This window comes from Triturus cristatus, chromosome 6 (assembly GCF_964204655.1).
Source record: "Triturus cristatus chromosome 6, aTriCri1.1, whole genome shotgun sequence".
NCBI lineage: Eukaryota > Metazoa > Chordata > Amphibia > Caudata > Salamandridae > Triturus > Triturus cristatus.
This window is the reverse complement of record NC_140589.1, coordinates 880,498,764-880,518,242: the sequence shown is the minus strand read 5'-3', so window position 1 is coordinate 880,518,242 and position 19,479 is coordinate 880,498,764. Positions and strand designations below refer to the sequence as shown.

Sequence of the window (19,479 nt, the reverse complement as noted above, 5' to 3'; positions counted from 1 at the left end):
TTAATTTGAAGTAACAATTCTAGTTTACTAAATCTATTGTTAATGAATGCAAGTATTTTAAATTGTCAAAATATTTTTCTGTATAACATGCATTGCTTGATTGTTTATAAAAAGACTTGATTTTTGATAGGAGTTCTCTTTTTAATTTCATTTTGCAGGGATCTCTGCTGGTCGACAATGCTATTTTTGCTAGAAGTATTTCATTTGTGCATTTATTATATATTTGCACATTGGCACATTTTGCACTGCTGGTTTATTTAACATGGTAGCAAACTTGTTCGACAAATGTCTGGCTGTTTTTATAAGCACAACATTGTATTTCTCATGCAGGACATGTTACTAATTTAACTGGATCATGATTTGTTTTCTTTTGATGATTTATGTGCTGAGAGCATACTCTTGATTTTCTACAATGCATTATTTTTTGGCTGGCTACATTGCTGATTTAACTTTATTTATATTCACTGAATGTATAATGACAATAAGACAGGCAGAGCCTTTTTGGTAAATTTGGTCAACTATTTTTTAACACGGTATTTAAAGTAACTTTGTTTTTTCCCTGGTCCTGCGGATCGACCTTTTCTCAAAGGAAAGTGTTAACGATACTACCACAACTCCAGATTGCTGTTTCTTGGTTACATCATTTGGGTATTATCTCTGGATTTAGTACAGCATGTGGCCATACAGAGTGATTTAAAACACATTGTTTAGGATGCAGGCTAGAAAAAAGATGCTTTTAGAAAAAAAGAGGCTGCACTTTTTCAGAACTAACCATAGTTTTCAGAACTAACCATTGTTGACCGGTTTGCAGTAACATTCTGTTTACACTTGAGGTCCTCCTGCAAATACTTGGACATACCCAGAAACAAACTATTGCAGATAACAAAATACGATTAATTTACAGCTGGTACTAGTAGGTAAACTCATAGTATGTTCCATATAATGGCAGTTCTGCAGGATTTGAGTAATATTTCTAGAGCTCTGAAGGTATTGTTTGGTGGTATGCAGCAATTTACAAAAAGCCCATATAAAGTTAAAAAAATAAACAATGTACTCCACCATAATCAGAGATCTATTCTACAAACACTCCATATTTTTCCCTAATGCATTTAGTTTTCACTCACCAGTGGTTCTCCTCCCAGGCATGCTTTCTCCTTGGAAATATGCGTCTTCTTCAGGATCAAGACTTAATGAAAATACAGCTGTCACAACTGGCCCACCTGTTTCTAAAAATGAAATCCATATATCGCACAATGAGATAATAACCAAGAACTTCTTACCAATCATTTGCAAAACTATTTGCAATTTTGTAGAATGCTAGCACAAGGGATGGAAAAAATAAAACTAGATTTTAAAACTATTAATGCACACATGATTTAAAGAAAGAGGGTGGATCAATGGCTTAAGTAATAGGTTATTGATATTTCAACTTTCAGTCTCTGGTCAATATCTGGTGTGCTCAGAAGTAATAAAAAGGTAAAATCTCAAAAGAAAGTAATATTCTCAATCTCAATGCAGCCTTTGATAGGGTTCACATTGGCACACTTCCCAATTTTTTTCACTTGCATGGCTTTTAATGGCTAGATTCTGGTACAGTTTAAAAGCTACATCTTTGAGCGCATCCAACTTTATCCAGGCGGGTGCCTCCATGTTCACCCCTTTTCTGTATGGTGAATTGGCCCAGATTTGGAAACAGTCCCAAAGGGGAATTTGGCTAGGTTCACACTACAGAAATACCACATACATACAGTCTGTTATAGGACATACTTCAATAACATCACTGGGACACAAAGAGATAATACATACATATGCACATATGAATGTGTATATATGAGATACAGACAGAAATGTCTAGTTATCAGTGTGCTTACGTGTGTCACTTAGAGCGATGCTTTATGGCAAGAAAAATAATGCATGATATCCATGTTATGTGATACCTTTACAAATCACTCCCTTTTGTGCAATTCAATTACCTTGACTAGGCTTTTAATGGCTGCAGTGCTACTGACGTTTATGCAGAGTCCCAAACATACATCCCTTTTCTAACATGTAAACATTACTACATGGGTAGATGACGTGTGGGCTCCATCAGCAACTGAAAGCTTTGCCTAGGAATATGCACCACCCGTTTACTACAAGATGAAGTATCCCTGCTCACATCTCTTCTGTGCTCCTGCAGAAGCAACTATCATAGGCAGTTGTTCTTTAGTACTGGTAGGCCAGGGCCCTTGTCTTTATCAGGTAAAGACCTACTTTACTGTGCCCTTAGGTTGCTACTCAATGACCTTTGAAAGCTCTGCATAGATAGGAGTGCTGCCTTCCTACCGTAGTAATTGAAAAGCCTACTCATCTTAAAAGACACAGAGAATCAATATCACAATATAATATACGCCAGATGTCAAAGAAAGGAGTGAGGTGCTCACATTCACCAGGGACAATAAGGCATTCAAACATCCAATGAAGCAGTAGAGGTTCTCGCTGACTACCGCAAGGCCAACTGGTAAATATAAAGTGTACTTCATTGCTGTCAAATGTGGATTTTGCCAATTGTCGTAGTAGGAAAACTCCTTTAAGGTCTTAGTATGCAAGATGCTCTTGACTTTAAAGACCTGGACAAATGTGACGTCCAAAGATTATGTTAGGTCACCGGCAACTATGGTACCTAAAAGCTGTTTTATTGTGTTTTCTTAGCCTCTGTTGTTGAAAACTTCAGACTCAGACAGATGGTGTGTGGCAATCACAGCACCTGTCCAAAATAAATGTGCACAGTCAGCTGGCACCCATAGGCTGTCTGTCTAACTGTGGCAGGTGGAACAATGCTCTATCACAGACGTGCGACAGCCAGCTCCCCAGTAGAGTAAAGGAAGCAAAGAAATTTAACAAATAACATCTGGAGCAGTGTAATTTTGGCTCCACCCTCATTATTATTGGCCAAATATATGTTTACTAAGGGCCTTATCTACACATGTCGTATGGTGTGACTAATTAAGTGAAGTGCACTTAAAGCAACATAGAAAGTGCCTTTATCATGTAATCTCAACATTTATATGTGTGTACCCTGAAGTATCTTTTACAGTAATAATGAATTGTAGTTCTCATGCATATTTACATGTGTGTGTTTCAATAACATTGATTAATCTTTATGTATTCATGAACTCAAATAAAAACATTTATCTATTAGAATTGCATTTTACACTAATAATGTGATTGTCTATGTATATGTGTTCACGCTGTCACAATGTGTATTTAATTTTATCTTTGCTAACTTGACTAAAGGCCTTAAGCATTTTTGGTTTCACAATGTTTAACCTTCAACGTGAATGTTTTCTTTGGGTGCAGTGTTTTTCTTTCCTCTGCAGGGGCAGGGTGTATGACCTAATTAATAGAGAAAGGCAGAATGTGTGAATAAGATATGGTTGCGTAGGGGTGTTGAGCGTAACAAAATTAACGAGTTGAAGGGTGGACTACTGTCTGTGTGGAATGAGGAGATGGAATCCAAGGTCATTTCGAATATGTGAATCAAAGAAGAAGCATTACAAGTGTTTCTGCCAAGAAGCATCTTTGAAGGTGATCACTAATTGGACCCTTTGATGACATTTCTCGAAGCTTCTTTGGGTGGGTATAACTAGGTGATGATCTTTAGTTTTCTGCAGATTCCCTTTCAGAGCAGGAGAGGTACAGACCTCTTTGCATTATTCTCATTGCAGGGCTTCATGCTGTGCAATACTCTTACTTTAGAGGACTTCTACAGAAGTTCTCTTATGCTGACAACTTTCTATTTTATGGATATAATCAGGGTTTCATTTAGCATTCTGTAAATGTAGGTCAGTTACAGGAATCAGCTTCCTCATGCATTATAGGCTCCAGGACCAAAACGACTAATCTCAACATTAGATTGTCTTTCTTAGACTTTGTACTATTGCTACAGAGATCTTCATCTATTACTTACTCTTGAGGATAAACTTTATTCTCTGATTCGGCTTTCCTTTGATAATGTTGTACTGCTATGCAATGTTTTTGAGACTGATTTATATTACTTTGACTTTGAATTTGTAATAAATCCATACTTATCCTACCTATCGACTTTGAGTTTCACTGTGTAACCAAATAGGTTGTAATTGTGAATTGAAACTGAACCTAGCTCTTTTATTCCTCAAACATCCTAAAACGTTTTGTTTCTGGGGGGTAGGAAAGGGGGCCTGGCTCCTCTGCGTTACCAAAATGGTAGCCACTGATTGTTTGGGTCTTGAGTTAGCGGTCTTTCTGAGAGAATAGTTAATGTCCCAGTTTAGATTAGTCCTGGTTCCAAGTCTATGGTTCGACTTGAAGGATCGGCGGAGTTCCATTGTCTGGTGGCGAAGTAATAGCAGAGCAGTCAGTATCAAAAGGATTGTGTGTATGTATGTCTAATGTTTGTGGTGCTGTAATAAGTGTGTGGTGTATGGCGGAGGTGTTGTGTGAGTGTGGTGTTTAATGTGGAGAAGTTGTTAACAAGTCCGACGTGGCCTAACATCCCGTGACGGTATTAAAGGTGTAGAAAACACTGTGTTGTAATTGTCTGCTAGAGTTTTGTTGGCTTGTCGTAGTCCGTCGTCAGAAGCCCATTTGAGATAGGAACTTTATCTTTATGTGTGATAGAGAAGCACGGCTAGTATGGTGGGCCTTTTGCACAGCGGAATACTGTACTGATCAGGGTGATTCCCCGCAGGTCGAGGTTTCACTTGAATGTGTGTTAGAATAGTGTTTCTTGTGTGACTGTATTCTGTTGATTTCTTTAGGAAAGCAGACAATTGTTAATTGTTGTTACTGTATTGTATTTGGATGGGTGCTTGTTGTTGAAGAGTATGTTCGTGAAAATTGTAAAGGAGAGTGAACCGCTGCAAGGAGTGAGATCAACATCATAGTGTGCCGAGCTGGGATTGTTGGGTTGGTGTAAAGCTGTGCTGCTATTGGTGGGTTACGTCATAGGGTACCGTGCTGGTATTGGCTGCTGAGCCTGAAAACAAGATGTGTGAAAATTTGCGTCTTTCTTGTTTGAATTTGGCAATTTGATTGTGATTGTCGATATTTTTAACCAAAAATTAAATGTTTTAAAGTGATGCGAAACTTGGTTAGGGGAGATGTGTCCATACCTGTTAGAGAGGAAGAAAATGTGCCACCTGAAGCTACTGCATATGGCGATAAACGTTGGGCTTCACACCTGTGTTTGGCTTAAACATTAATATACAAATTATTGAAAATTTGAGGAGGCTTTTGTATTAAATGAAACCATGACCTAGGCAGTGTGAAGCGCTCAATGCTTGGGAACATGTTACCCACGCTAGAGAGGAAAAGAAGTAACAGGGAAGAGCTAGGAAAACAGTTTGCACATATGCATATGCAAGATAGGATGCAGACCAGAAAAGGTGGAGGATGGATATGGGAGAGGGAGTTAAATTATATCCGGCATTGACAGGTGAGGCGTTTGGGAACGAATGACACGAGAAGAAAAAGAAAGTGATAAGAAATGGGCCAAAGGAATCAGCCGAGGGAGGTGACACTGATGAAAGTGATACTAGTGGCAGTCTTTTAGATGTGTTATTGGCAGAGCGTCCGCCTCTGTGTAATAACTCAAACAAGGGAAGGTGGAAGTGTAATGATTAGCAGAAGTTCTGAGATTGCTACTGCACCACCAAGTATGAGTGCCAATGAAATGAGGGTTACTCTTATGAATAAGAATTAGAATACAATACGAAGTAGTTAGGGGATTTGTGTTCCTAGTCATTTTATTACCCTGAATGTTTCTACAGCCTCGAGCATTCCAGATGCGCTCCCAGTCCCTGTTACTATTGGGCTGTGGTACCGATATATAGTCCTTGTTCCACAGGAAGTGCTACATGTGATTTGACTGTTTCTAATGAGACAAGAGTTTAGGGGAAAGCTTCACCAAATCTAATGTGAAGTTTGTTCTGTTGGTCATCATGAATAGGAGTTCTCTGTGTGGTGAGAATGAAGATACATCAACGAGGCAGGGAGGATTTGGACCTTTGAGGTCGTTGGTCGGATAACCAGAAATAGACTCACTTGTATGGAAGCCACCTTTGAATATGTGTAGTAGCACACCTAGGGCTGATCTGATACCTAAAGCTTCTGAAGCAACACACATCTTGGAAGCTCTGAATTTTTTAGATGTGTGGTTAAAAGCTTACAATGTCTCTTTGAAAGAAACTAAGTGTACAGAAATAAGTCAAGGGATGATTCAGTTAACCTTAAAAGTAAATTTGGTATGTGTAGTTAAATTAAAACTCGAATTGGATGAGATAAGTGGAAGTCTTGAACTGGTCTGAATAGACACTTATAAACAAGATGAGCTGTTGTTTATGAGCAAGGACGTTACCAAGAGAGTGAAACAAGCTTATGAGGAATTATCTGACCTAGCGCATAAATATGAAGTAGATGTAGAACGGACTAAAGCGTTACAGAAAAATCATTAGCTTTGTTTTTCGAACCAAGGTCTAGAAAACATGAGGATACCAGGGTTGAAAATGCAAATTCAGGAACTAATTTAAAGCATTCAGATTTGGGAGAAGCTGGATGAATGGGAAGTTAAATGGGCACAAAAGAAAAGTCTTAAAAGATTAATGAGGGAATCGGCTCCTCCAAGAGATGGATGACCTGGTACCCCGGTTGTACTCTCACGAGAAGTGCCTAGTGGAGGTCACGTACATGTATCATGGAGTAGAAGTGATCTTGTATCATTTACTAATGATTTTCCTAGGTTGCGAGAGAAACCTGTAGAATGGTACAAACAAATTGAGCGGTTTGTGAAAACTTTGAAGGTTTTGGGGAACAATTTAAATACTTTGTTTGATATTGTGGTTCCAAGTGATTTATGGATATAATGTAAAACAGCTATGGAACAGCCTGATAGAAAGCCACCGAGAGACCCATTGACTAACGGCTAGTCGCCTAAAGTAACGAGAAAATACAACCAGGTGATGACGTGGTTGAAGTCTAAGATGTCACCCAAGATACTGATTGGGTTAAGATTGATCGTACAACTCTGCAACCCAAAGAGACGATTCCTGCATATTATGAGGGATTGTTACAAGTGTTCAAACAGTATAGTGAGATTGAAACATTGGAGCCTAAGGATATGGGATATTTTGTGTCTAGGCTTGGGACCTGAGATTAATATAATGATTCAACAACATTTGATTTGCTGGCAGAATAAGTCGGTTGATAAGCGATTGCAATATGCAAAGTACTGCAATGATGAGATTGATATGAGACAAAAAAAGTTGAAGGAAAAGTTCATGGTGGCGCGAATAAAAGCAGCTCAGAGGGGAAGTCAAGGTCCTCCATTTGTAGCAAATACACCTCCTTAGCAAGGAGTGTATAAGCAGGGAGGTCCCGGCACACAGGGTGGTGGAGGTGGATTTCAGTCTTAAGTAGAGGTAGAGGAGTACCTATTGATCCAAGTACTGGAATTGATGAAGCAGGAATGTCATCTTAATCCAGCAAATCAAGGGCAGAATCCAGGGTTTGTACCGCAGCAGGGTAATAATCCTATGAAGCCACAGAATGTACCCAGGCCAAGAGCTCAAAGTTTTAATGTGCCCCAAGTATCAGTTATGCAAGTTCCACAACCTCTGAGGCTGCAGCAAGCAGCTGCTGGTCCTAGATTCACTACAAATCAAGGTCTGAATGTGAATTAGAATTCATTTCAGGGCAATATCTCTTACCAGCAATATACTATGTTTAAGACCATTGACAATTTTGGTGCAGGTCAGTCTGCCTGACTGTGGCTGAGGGGGGAGGAAAATTGCATGCTTGGCACAGTCTTGGAGGTAGACCAGAGTGGCCCATAATTAGATGGATGAAAAATTCTATTACTGAGGCAGTCCCTGTTAGAAGTCGGAATTTTGAGAATAATCACCAATTTGTGGTCTGTGATTCAAGTCCTATGAGTTTGTGAGGGCGTGATTTGTTGTGCAAGCTGAATTGCATCATTTATTGTACACTGAGAGGTGTGGAATTTCAGACCAATGTTCAGGACGTGGCCTTAAAAATGGTTATTCAAACTCCAGTTGCTACGATGTACCCCATGATGACAACTGAAGCCTTGACTTTAGACCTTGGATATACATTGATGTTTGAGGTGTGGGATTTTTTGGGAAAAGATATTGGACTTATTAAAGCAGTTGAGCCTGTTCGTATACAAATAAAGACAAATGCAGAATATCTCAGAACACCACAGTATAATTGTACCTCTGAGACGCTCACTAGAATAACTCCGGTAATTGAATCAGTGATCCAACAAGGTATGCTGAAGGAGATCGGGGATTCCATGTAACACAAGTATTATTATGGGCCTGCAAAAGCCATTCGTTAAGTATCGCTTAGTGCTGGACCTGCACAAAATTAATAATATAGTGGTCCCCTGTTGTCCCTTGGTACCAAATCCTGCTGTAATACTGTTTTAGATTCCATATGAGGCTGAGTAGTTTTCCGTTTCGTATTTATGCCAGGCATTTTTCTCCATACCCTTTCATGAAGACAGCAAGTTCCTCTTCACTTTTCAGCTCGGATCTCGTGTTTTGGCATTGTGCCGAGTCCCGCAAGGTTACACGGAAAGTCCTTCCATTTTCAGCCAGATTCGAAAAAAGAATTTGGTGTCTTTGCTTATGCCTTGTCAATTTGTCCTGGTTCAGTGTATTGACAGCTTGGCTGAATTAGACATAAAGTGTCCCCTGGTAAGTGTAACTGCTTAAAAGAAGTTATATATCTTGTTCATCGCACTGAGAAGGGAGTCTGAAAAGTGTCAGAAGAGAGAAGAGGTTAGGATGTATTTGGGAATGGTGGACTACTGTCGCCAGTGGATGCCACTTTTCCCTAGTGGCTAAGCCTTTGCAGAGGCTGACACACAATGATGTGTCTGATCAGGTGCCTTGGGAAAATGATTGCTTGGTTGCCTTCCTAGAGTTGAGAGAAAGACTCTGCCAAGCCCCGGAGCTAGGAATGCCTGATTACAACAAAGCATTTTCATTTTGCTGCAGTGAGAGAAAAGACTGTGCCCTCTTCATACTTACAAAGACCCACAGAGGTGCCATAGATCAGTCGCATACTTCTCAGCTCCTTTAGATCCAGTAGTGGCGGCTCTGCCTGGGTGTCTTAAAGCGGTGGCAGCCGCAGGTGTCAGTATAGAGAGGTGTGTAGGCAAAGTCATGGGTCATAACGGTGTACGTGACTCTCCTTGTGGAAATACTTCTTACAATACTCACACATAGCATTTGATGAACAGCCGCTTGACCCTGCATGAGCAGATCATACTTGCAGCTGAAAGTTTTCAGTTGAAGAAATGTTCTGTTTTAAACCCTGTCGATCTGTTGCCTCTGCCTAAAATTGACAACAATGAAAATAAAGTGGAGCATGACTGTCTTGATGTTACTGAACTATGCACCAAGCCAAGTCCAGATATTCAAGATGAACCATTAACTGAATCTCATTTTGTATTGTTTTAGGATAGCTTGTGTGTGCAAGACCCTGAAATAAATTTGCGAGCTATTTATGCAGTCTGCGCAGTTTCAGGAGTAGTAGAAGCTTCGTGGCTCCAAGAAGTGTACTTAGCACAAGTGGCTGAATTGATTGCTCTTACCAGAGCATGCTGTCTTTCAGACCAGCAGAGAGTGAGTGACTATTTTCACCAATAGTCAATATGGCTTTGGTGTCATCACTTCGGACAGTTATGGTCCCAGAGAGGCTTTACTACATCCCTAGGTTCACTCATTCGTAATGGTGAGCAACTCCAAAAGCTTCTTGAAGATTTACAGTTGCAGGCCCAAGTTGCTGTTGTTAAGTGTGCAGCACACTGTAAGGGCGATGATTATGTGATAGTTGTCAATAAGTTACACAAATGAAGTTAATATTGTGCTTACAATGCTTGTACCTTCACTAGTGCAGCCAACGGAGGAGTAGACGAGACCAACTACAAGTTGTTGTTGACTACAGGAGACACCTGGGAGGAAGTTAAGAGGTTGCAGGAGGAAGTGTCAGAAGTAGAACAGCAGAGACAATAATTAGACTTTGTAGGCAAGAAAGAAGATTTGCAAAGACTTGGTACGCAACTTGCTGCATATCATATGAACTTGGTTTTGCTGCTAGCACAGGTGGAAACCGACAGAAAGAACTCTGTAGCTGCTACATTCCACCCAAAGGTTTAGTTTAGCAAAGAAATTGAAGCCAAAACCAATACAAATACTAGTTCCAAAAGGTGTAGCTACATCATATTAGGCACATTAATAGTTGCAGTACTAATTTCAATACTTATAGGGTAATCTCCAGCTACATATATGTCAGGAGAAATATATTCAGCTGTTGCTCCTGCTGCATCACATTCTGCCGATAATAAAACACAGTTGTGGGGGGCTAAGATGTTTCACTCAGATTCATCAGCGGAGATTATTCTTCAAATGTTTATTTTAGTTTGCTGTACGAATACATTAATACTACGAGTGCAAGAGATTTTTTTTCTTTTATTATTTTTAAGTTTCAAAAACCTTTATTGATGCCATTAATTTCTTACACAGCATGGTGCCTACATCCCGGCGGCACTGCAATGCAACATGCTATAGAACTTTGTAGGTGAGGGAAAAGGTACACAGCAAGCCGCCTACAAACTCGCCGGGCCGGCCGCGTCTGGTGGGAAGACATTATGGTTGGCTTCAAAACAAAGGTCTCAAACATTTATGATCTAACAATAAAGTAAATCAAACACAATAATAGCACCACTGTTCGTCCACATCGCCCAAGTAATACTGAGTCCACATTAAATAATTCCTGCTACCGAAGTACATCTTTATATAGTATGTATTCTAATCCCCATGGTAGTATTGTAGTCGGTGTGTCTCGGTCTTTTGGGTGTCCCCTGCTTCTCAGTTCCTATCTCCGCCTTGTGCGTTATCCCCACCCGTGCGGGTGTCAGAGTTAGTGTCAGTGGTGGTGGTGTGCTCCAGGAGATAGGTTTGGAGAGGAGCCCAAATATCTCGCAGGCGAGAGGAGGGTAGTAAGAGTTCGACGTAGGTGTGTAACTGCTCTTGACAATATATAAGATCGTGTAGCCAATCTTTGAATTTAGGGGCTCTGCCCCTGCCCCACCTGCAGGCGATTCGTCGTTTAGCTAGGAGGAGAGCCAAGGAGGAGTATCGACGTATCTTGGCAGGCAGTGGTTCGGTATACCCCAAAAGTGCAGTGAGGGGGTCAGCCGGCACATGTATTCCTGTCATTGTGTCTAAAGTGTTGAGAACTTCCTCCCAATATTTGCAGACAGGCGGGCAATCCCAGGCCAAATGTCTGAAATCCGCGCCCACTGCCCCACATCTATCTAAATGGTCGTTATCTCGCAAGTGTAAGCGATGTAGGCGAGCAGGCGTATAGTATAAGCGATGAATGTATTTGTAGTGTGTGAGGCGTAGCCTACTGCTGGCGGAGATGTCGCCGGTCTGGCGGGAGCAAAGGACCACTGTTCGTCTGTGAGGGGATGTCCCAGCTCTTCCTCCCATTTGCACTTTGCTGGGGTAGGGTCGCCCTCACGCTCCTTTTGAGTGGTGCGATATAACAGTAACACCACATGCGCTGGAGTGGTTTGCTGCAGAAGGATGTGAAGAGAAAGCATAATGTATTTGTAGTGTGTTAGGCGTAGCCTACTGCTGGCGGAGATGTCGCCGGTCTGGCGGGAGCAAAAGGACCACTGTTCGTCTGTGAGGGGATATCCCAGCTCTTCCTCCCATTTGCACTTTGCTGGGGTAGGGTCGCCCTCACGCTCCTTTTGAGTGGTGCGATATGACAGTAACACCACATGCGCTGGAGTGGTTTGCTGCAGAAGGACGTGAAGAGGAAGCATAATGTATTTGTAGTGTGTGAGGCGTAGCCTACTGCTGGCGGAGATGTCGCCGGTCTGGCGGGAGCAAAAGGACCACTGTTCGTCTGTGAGGGGATGTTCCAGCTCTTCCTCCCATTTGCACTTTGCTGGGGTAGGGTCGCCCTCACGCTCCTTTTGAGTGGTGCGATATAACAGTAACACCACATGCGCTGGAGTGGTTTGCTGCAGAAGGACGTGAAGAGGAAGCATAATGGGAGGGTCTAGCGGGAAGCAAGGGGTAAGGGTTGACATATCCTGTCTAGGTCTTACGTAATAGAACTGCTCCAGGGGGGTAGGGGAGGTGGTTCTGAAGAATTTGTCGCTAGTGCAAAACTTCCCTTGTGCTTATAGTTGTCCCCAGGTGAGACAGGACAGCTTGTGTAGCATACGGCGGCAGCTTCCTTCTTGTGTGACTGGGAGATCATGTCGCCCCTGTAGAGGCGCCAAAGGTGAATAGAGTAGGGGACATTGAGTTCTTCGTGCCAGATCTCGCCAGGCTCTGGTGGTGCATTGTACAGTGGTGGAGGCTAGGTTTCTGGGGACCACAGGGATACTTAGGTACGCTGTACATGGTGTGGGGGTCATGCATCCATCTTCTATAGCTAAGTGGGGCATATAGGGGGGAATGCATCCAGTAAGCTGCGAAGTGAGCCTGGGCACACGTGAAATATAGTTCTAGATCAGGTACTTCAATTCCTCCGGTGGCAAAGGGTCGCGTGAGGATGTCCCAGCTTAGTCTGGGTTGCTTTCCGCCCCACACAAGACGGATCAGTTGGGTTTTAATACTTTTAAAAAATGGTGGCTAGGGGCATGAGGGATGTTCATGAAGAGGTAAAGCAATTTCGAGCAGTACCACCATTTTGATCAAGGAGTCTCTGGCATCCATGGAAAGGGGCAGCGCAATCCATTTGGTAATCTTTTCGGTAAGGAGGTCTAGTGCTCGTCTATAATTGGGCCGCATCAGCTCATCTCGGTTACGGGAAATAGTTATTCCGAGGTATTTGAGCGTGTATGCGCACCATGCAAGTGGGTAGTCAGATTCAAAGCACGTGGTGTGATCCGTAAGAGGGTATGTCTGGGATTTCCCCCAATTTATGTTAACCCCGGAGAGGTGGCCAAAGAGGATGAGGAGTCGGAGAATGGGGTTGAGGCTTGCGTCAGGATTACGCAGATACAACGTAAGGTCATCCGCGTATAATGAGATTAATATTTGTCTCTCCGGATAAATCAGTGCATACTCACGGAAATGTTGCCTGACTTTGGCCACCAGGGGCTCGATCGCTATGGCAAAAAGGAGAGGCGAGAGAGGACACCCTTGACGGGTGCCCCGTGCTATCGTGAAGGGAGATGACTGGCCGCCGTTGACCAGGACTCTGGCTTGTAATCCAGTGTATAATAAGTTTATCCAGGCTAGGAAGGGAGCGGGAAACCCCATGCGTTGTAGGACGATGGCGAGATAATCCCATTCTAGTGAATCGAATGCCTTGGTGGCGTCAAGGAATATTGCTGCGGCGTTCATATCGGGATAAATGTCATGGAGTATCGCAAATAGAGTGCGCAGATTATGAGAAGTGCCTCTGTTAGGTACGAATCCCAATTGGTCGGGGAGTACTAGGGCAGTCATGAGAGGGCTGATGCGATTAGCAATTAACTTTGCTAATATTTTGGCGTCAACATTTATTAATGAGAGAGGCCTATATGAATCACAGTGTGTGGTCGGCTTGCCAGGTTTAGGCAAGGAGATGATGCGCGTCTCTCGCATAGTTGGGGGTAGTATGCCCGTTTCACGAGCCTCCTCATACACATGCCTCAGCACCGAAATAAGTAAGTGGCGGAATATTTTATAAAATTCGGCCGGGAGGCCATCCGGCCCCGGCGCTTTTCCGGATTGTAATTGCATTATGGCTGATATGATCTCCTCATCCTCATTATGCGCTAGGAGAAAGTCCCTCTGTCCATCCTCCAGCCAGGCAATTGCGGTATCCTCAATGAAGGGGGTGAAGTCTACAGATTGATTTCTATATATCTTGTATAGGAGTTTGTAAAACCTGCGGAAGGTTTCCACAATATCAGACGTGTTTCTGTGTATTTGACCATCCTCATTTTCAATTTCGAGGGCTATATTTGAGAACTGTGGAGGGCGAATCAGGGACGTGAGCGCCTTCCCCGGTCTGTCTCCCTCCCCATATTAGCGCGCCTGGTGGTATTTTCCCCTAAACCTGCATTCGCTCTCAGCTGTCTCCTGATATTCAGTAAGTAAGCTTTGCAGCCGAGCCTGTAATTCTGCGGTGACAGCAAGGAGATTGTTTGTGCACACAGTTACCTTCTTATGTAGCTGAATACCTTATTTACCACCATATTCCTTTTACTTATGGAATCACATTTAGTCTTTTGTTAAGCTTATTCTATACGCAGGGTAGCTTCCAATAATACTTCTTAAACTTCGATCTAGTTTTGATAGAAATCTCTATTGTAGTCAAGACGTTCCCCAAAAGTGTAAAGGGCTCAATGTAAAATACCAAAGTGCTCTATTAGTGATAGCGTGGGTGAGCAGCCTTAGGCCTAACACAGAGGAGTGTAAGACATTTATTGCACAACATTGACCAATATTGGACACAGAAGGAGATCCAGAACAATTTTAGAAAAATATACTTTGTTTGCCTTTTATTTTAAGAACAAGATCCTCGCAACAAGGTAAGTACATTTTTAAATAAAAATACTTTTCACTTTAAAAAATCGACACTTTGAAACTTTTCAGACCAGTTCAATGTTATCCTATGGGGGAAACTATTTTGTGGTTAAACAGCTAATTAATGCACTTACAATTCCAGTCTTCGGGACCGAAAGCCAGTAAGGGGCAAGCATCAGGTGAGTACCAAAACTGCACCACCAGTGGCATTGGGGCGGCCGGGTGCAGAGGTCAAATTCGGAGTTCTGCCCAATGCTTTTCAATGAAGACTGGATGTGCCTGGGGCCACACTGCTTGCAGGTAGGTAAATCGGCTGCAGGGGCCAAGCTTTGGGGGTTAGGTAAAGCAAAGGGGGCGCCCAATGCTTTGCAATTGGGTTTCTTCTTTTGGCAAACAGGCAGCAGGCGTTGCACTGGAGGTTGCAGGAGGGAGACCAGATGTAAGCAGAGTTGTAGGGGGTCGTAGGGACATAGTTGGTTCAGCTCACCAAGGCCCAGGGGCTTCAGGTGCAGTGCTGACTTTTGACGTCGGAGTCTTCTTCCCAGAGCCGGTCGCGGTCGGGGGATCCTCTGAATTCACACTGCAGGCGCCGCCATGAAGATCAGGATAGCCAACACTGGAGACAATGTCAGGATCGCTGGGGAAACCTAACTGCACAGGTGAGCCACTGGGGCCATGGGCATCAGGTGCAGAGTGGGCGGAGTCCTTGGAGTAGGTTTCTTCTGGACAGGTTTGCAGTCCATGGGAGATTGGCGTCTTTTTCGAAGGCAGCAGTCCTCCCAGGATTTCAGAGGTCGCTGGCTGTAAAACAGGTCGCAGGTTTGCAGAAGCTGGGGACAGGCCGGTAAGGATGGGGCCGAGGCAGTCGTCGTCTTCTGTATTCTCTGCAGGGACGTCTTCTTCTTTGGTCACCGCAGATCTAGTTTCTAGGTCTGGGGCAGCCACCCAAATACTAGATTTAGGGGTATTTTAGGGATGCAGCATGTAGGGACTATGGGCACCTTACCTGCGACGACTACACCTTCTTTTATGCCACCCTCCTGTGGAAGGGGCGAACAGACCTAGCCCTGATTGGAGGGGTCCCCACATCTTCAAAATGGCAGGGGCTGAAAGATGTGCTTCACCTCTTCTCCTGCACCTTAGGGATGGAGTTGGCAGAGGTGGGCTAGCCTCCTATTCTCCTGAGGTTTCCCGCACAAAGTGGGGTGTAAACCAGGGCCTTCCATCTGCTGCTAGAAGCAGAGGCTGAGGGGTCCCATTACAGAGGCTGGGGGGTCGCATTGCAAAGGTGGCAGACTGTTGAAGCTCCTCCTTCGTGCACTGGCCCATCCGGGGGGAGGAGGTGTGACACCTCTGCCCAGGATGTGCATTGTTTCTGGACCCAGAGAGCAGATGCTCTCAACCCAGGGATCCAGAAACATGTCTGATGGTGGCAGGCTGCCTACAGCCAGTCAGAGACCAACCCAGGGTTGATAGGTTTTCAGGTGGTACCTCTGAGGTGCCCTCTGGGTACATGGTACAATAAATCACACACTGGCATCAGTGTGGATTTACTGGGAGGAGTAGTTTGGTACCAAACACTCCTGCGTTCAGTTAAGCCATCATGGAGCTGTGGAACTCAAGTTGTCAGGTCCCAGCCAATGTACTCTCTATAGCTTCTCTAGAACTTACAATATTAAGGAATGGACCCCAATACTGTAGAGGCATATCTGCTCATACATATGTGCCCTCACCTGTGGTATAGCATCCTGCCTTAGTGTTGTGAGGTATGCTAGAGGAGTGATCTACTTGTACCTTTAGGCAGTGCTGGCTGGCATGGCACCCATGCAGGGTGCCATGTCGGCTTTGTCATTTTCTCCCTCACAGGGGCATGCAAGTTGCAAGAGCAGTGGCATGGTCCCAGTGGACCCTTTTCTGCTCCCAGGCCCTAGGTACCCAGGGTACCAATTACTAGGGACTTACAGGGGGTAGAAGTACCAATTGGGGATATGTTTTTAGGGAAGAAGCACTGGCACAAGGGACTTGGATGGCAGGGACCCTGTGCATATACAATTTCCGGGTTCACAGCAAAGCTGGTAGTACATGTAATCACGCACGCCAGTACCTACGCCTACTCGCAGAATTCCACTCAACAACCCTGTAACTAATTAATTGCATGCGAGTCTCAGCTCACATGTGACCAGACTGCGCCTCACTATTTTCCCACAACCACCGCGGTTGCTCCCATATCACTTCAAGAACCACTGCGAGCTCCCATCCTTGGTACGCTCCTCCTCCTTATGGTCTTGGTCTTGCCGGCAATCCTTCCATGCTTTTATTGTAATAGGCATCGGTCTCAGGCATCATCCTTGATGTTCTGAAGATGATCCCAGTATTTTTTTAAAGGGATCGAAACACCTTGCATCTTGACACAATCTTACTTTTTATTAACATGTGCTATAGTGATATAATGTATGTTCCTTGGCCTAACTATTGCATTGTGCCACAGGCCTCGCTACTTCAATGCCTGAGTCTTTTCTTTTCTGTTGGTAAATGTCCCACTTCTATGTTGTTCTCACAAATGTTCACATTAAATGATTATGTCCAGTTGGACAGTTAAAACATAGACATCATTGTATTTCTATGTAAATTACAGCAGTAATATTTTGTGTGTAAGAGACCGTTGTTTTTGAAAATAATGAAGTGAAGTGCACTTAAGCCAATATAGAAAGTGCCTTTACCCTGTAATCTGAAAATGTATATACCTGTGTACACTAATGTATCTTTTACAGTAAAAACGTATTGTAGTTTTCATGCATATTTACACGAGAAGGTTTTAATAACATTGATTTATCTGTATGTATTCACATACTCATATAAAAGAATCTTGCATTTACCGTATAATGGAACATGTATCAATTAGAATTGCATTTTACACTTATAACGTGATTATCTATGTATCTGTGTTCACGCAGTCACAATATGTATTGAATTTTAGCTTTGCTAACTTGACCAAAGGCCTTAAGCATTTGGGTTTTGCAATGTTTAACCTTCAAACCAAATGTTTTCTTTGGGTGCAGTGTTTTAATTTCCTCTGCAGGTGCCATTGTGTAGGACCTACTGAATGGAGAAAGGCACATTGTGTGAATAAGATATGGAAGCGTGAGTGGAGTTGAGAGAGATAAAATTAATGAGCAGAAGGGAGGACTACTGCCTGTGCGGAATGAGGAGATGGAATCCAAGGTTGTTTTGAATATGTGGATCAAAAACCAAGTTTCTGCCAAGAAGCAGCCTTTGAAGATGGTCACTAAATGGACGCTCTGATAACGTTTCTAGAAGCTTCTTTCTGTGCGTATAACTAGGTTAGGATTTTTAGTATTGGGCAGAATCCCTTTCAGACTAGGGGAGGTACAGACCTTTATGCATTATTCTCATTGCATGGATTCAAGCTATGAAATACTCTTGCTTTAGAGGACTTCTACAGAAGTTCTCTTATGCGGACACCTTTCTATTTGATGGATATAATCAGGGTTGTATTTAGCATTCTATAATGTAGGTGAGTTGCAAGAATTAGAATTCCTCATGCATTATAGGACTGAAACTTCCAATATCATGTCAGTATTAGATTGTCTTTCTTATACTTTTTACTATTGCTACAGAGGTCCTAATCTGTTACTTACTATTGAGGATAAACTTTGTTCACAGATTCCGCTTTCCTTTGATCATTTTGTACAGCTTTGCCATGTTTCTGAGACTCAATTATATTACTTTGGCTTTGAATTTGTAATTAATCCATACTTAATCCTACATATCAACTTTGAGCTTCACTGTGTAACCAAATAGGCTGCACTGTAATTGTGAACCAATACTTAACCTAACTCTTTTATTCTTCAAGCATCCTAAAAAGGCCAGTTGCAGGTGCGTAGGAAAGGGTGCCCGACTCCTCTGTGTTAGCACATCATGCATTCCATCTTAACACACCGAATTCTCACAAAGCCCCAATATTTATCAAAGAAGCCTAACTTTAGCTTGCATTATATAGCAATAACTGGTCCATTCATATGACGCAACCTCATCATTACAATAACTGGTTCTTTGTTTCCTACAAAATACGCAGTGATCCGTGTGTGTGTGTGTATGTGTGGAGCAATGTCGTTCATTTCCCATCCATGTGAAAGTGCTCCACTGGAGGGAATCAGCTGTCATCACTTCCTTGACCTTACATGCACACAATCATTCACAAATACTCTTGTTTGCATTGCATTGACAAAAGCAATCACTAAGTAATGGCACCTGAAAAAAATCTTAAATATTGCAACTATGTCTCCACACCTCCTTTCTGGCCAAAACGAAGCAGCCAGGCTTACTACTTCAGCTCCTAGCTTAACAACAGCAAAAACAAATACTACCTCATCTCCATTGGGTGCCTTATCACACCAGAGTCCACTTCAAAGTCTTATAGTACTCAAATGACCTACCCCTCCCCCTTCTTGCCACAAATTTTACTAGATACTCTCGTCATCAATCTTGTAATTAGTTTAATTTTTAGTTTCTTAGAGTACCTTACTATCATAAAACCTCTTAAATGGGACAAGCCTTCTCAGTTCTTCCACACTGACATTGGATCGTAAACATGCTACATCTCAAATCTTTTCAGGAAAAACCATGAGACTTTTTTTCTATAAAACAACACCATATTACAGTATCAATCAATCAATCAGGTTACTTGTAAAGTGCGACTACTCACCCATAAGGGTCTCAAGGCGCTGTGGGTCAATCGAAGAGCCTGGTCTTAAGATCCTTCCTGAATTGAGTCAGTGACGGTGATTGCCTGAGGTGGAGAGGCAGGGTGTTCCAGGTCTTTCCTGCAAGGTAGGAGAAGAAACATCCTGGTCTTGCGGATACATGGGAT

The 19,479-nt window shown here is 42.8% G+C and overlaps 1 protein-coding gene across 2 annotated transcripts in view; it reads right to left on the bottom strand.

The window, feature by feature from the left end:
- Nucleotides 1-19,479, bottom strand: part of LOC146818004 (uncharacterized) — a 279,254-nt gene that overhangs the window by 106,243 nt on the left and 153,532 nt on the right. For both annotated transcript variants that reach the window (XM_085611482.1, XM_085611481.1), the window contains exon 10: nucleotides 1,125-1,226. In XM_085611482.1, coding sequence (XP_085467608.1) covers nucleotides 1,125-1,226 — 102 coding nt within the window. The remainder of the gene's footprint in view (nucleotides 1-1,124; nucleotides 1,227-19,479) is intronic.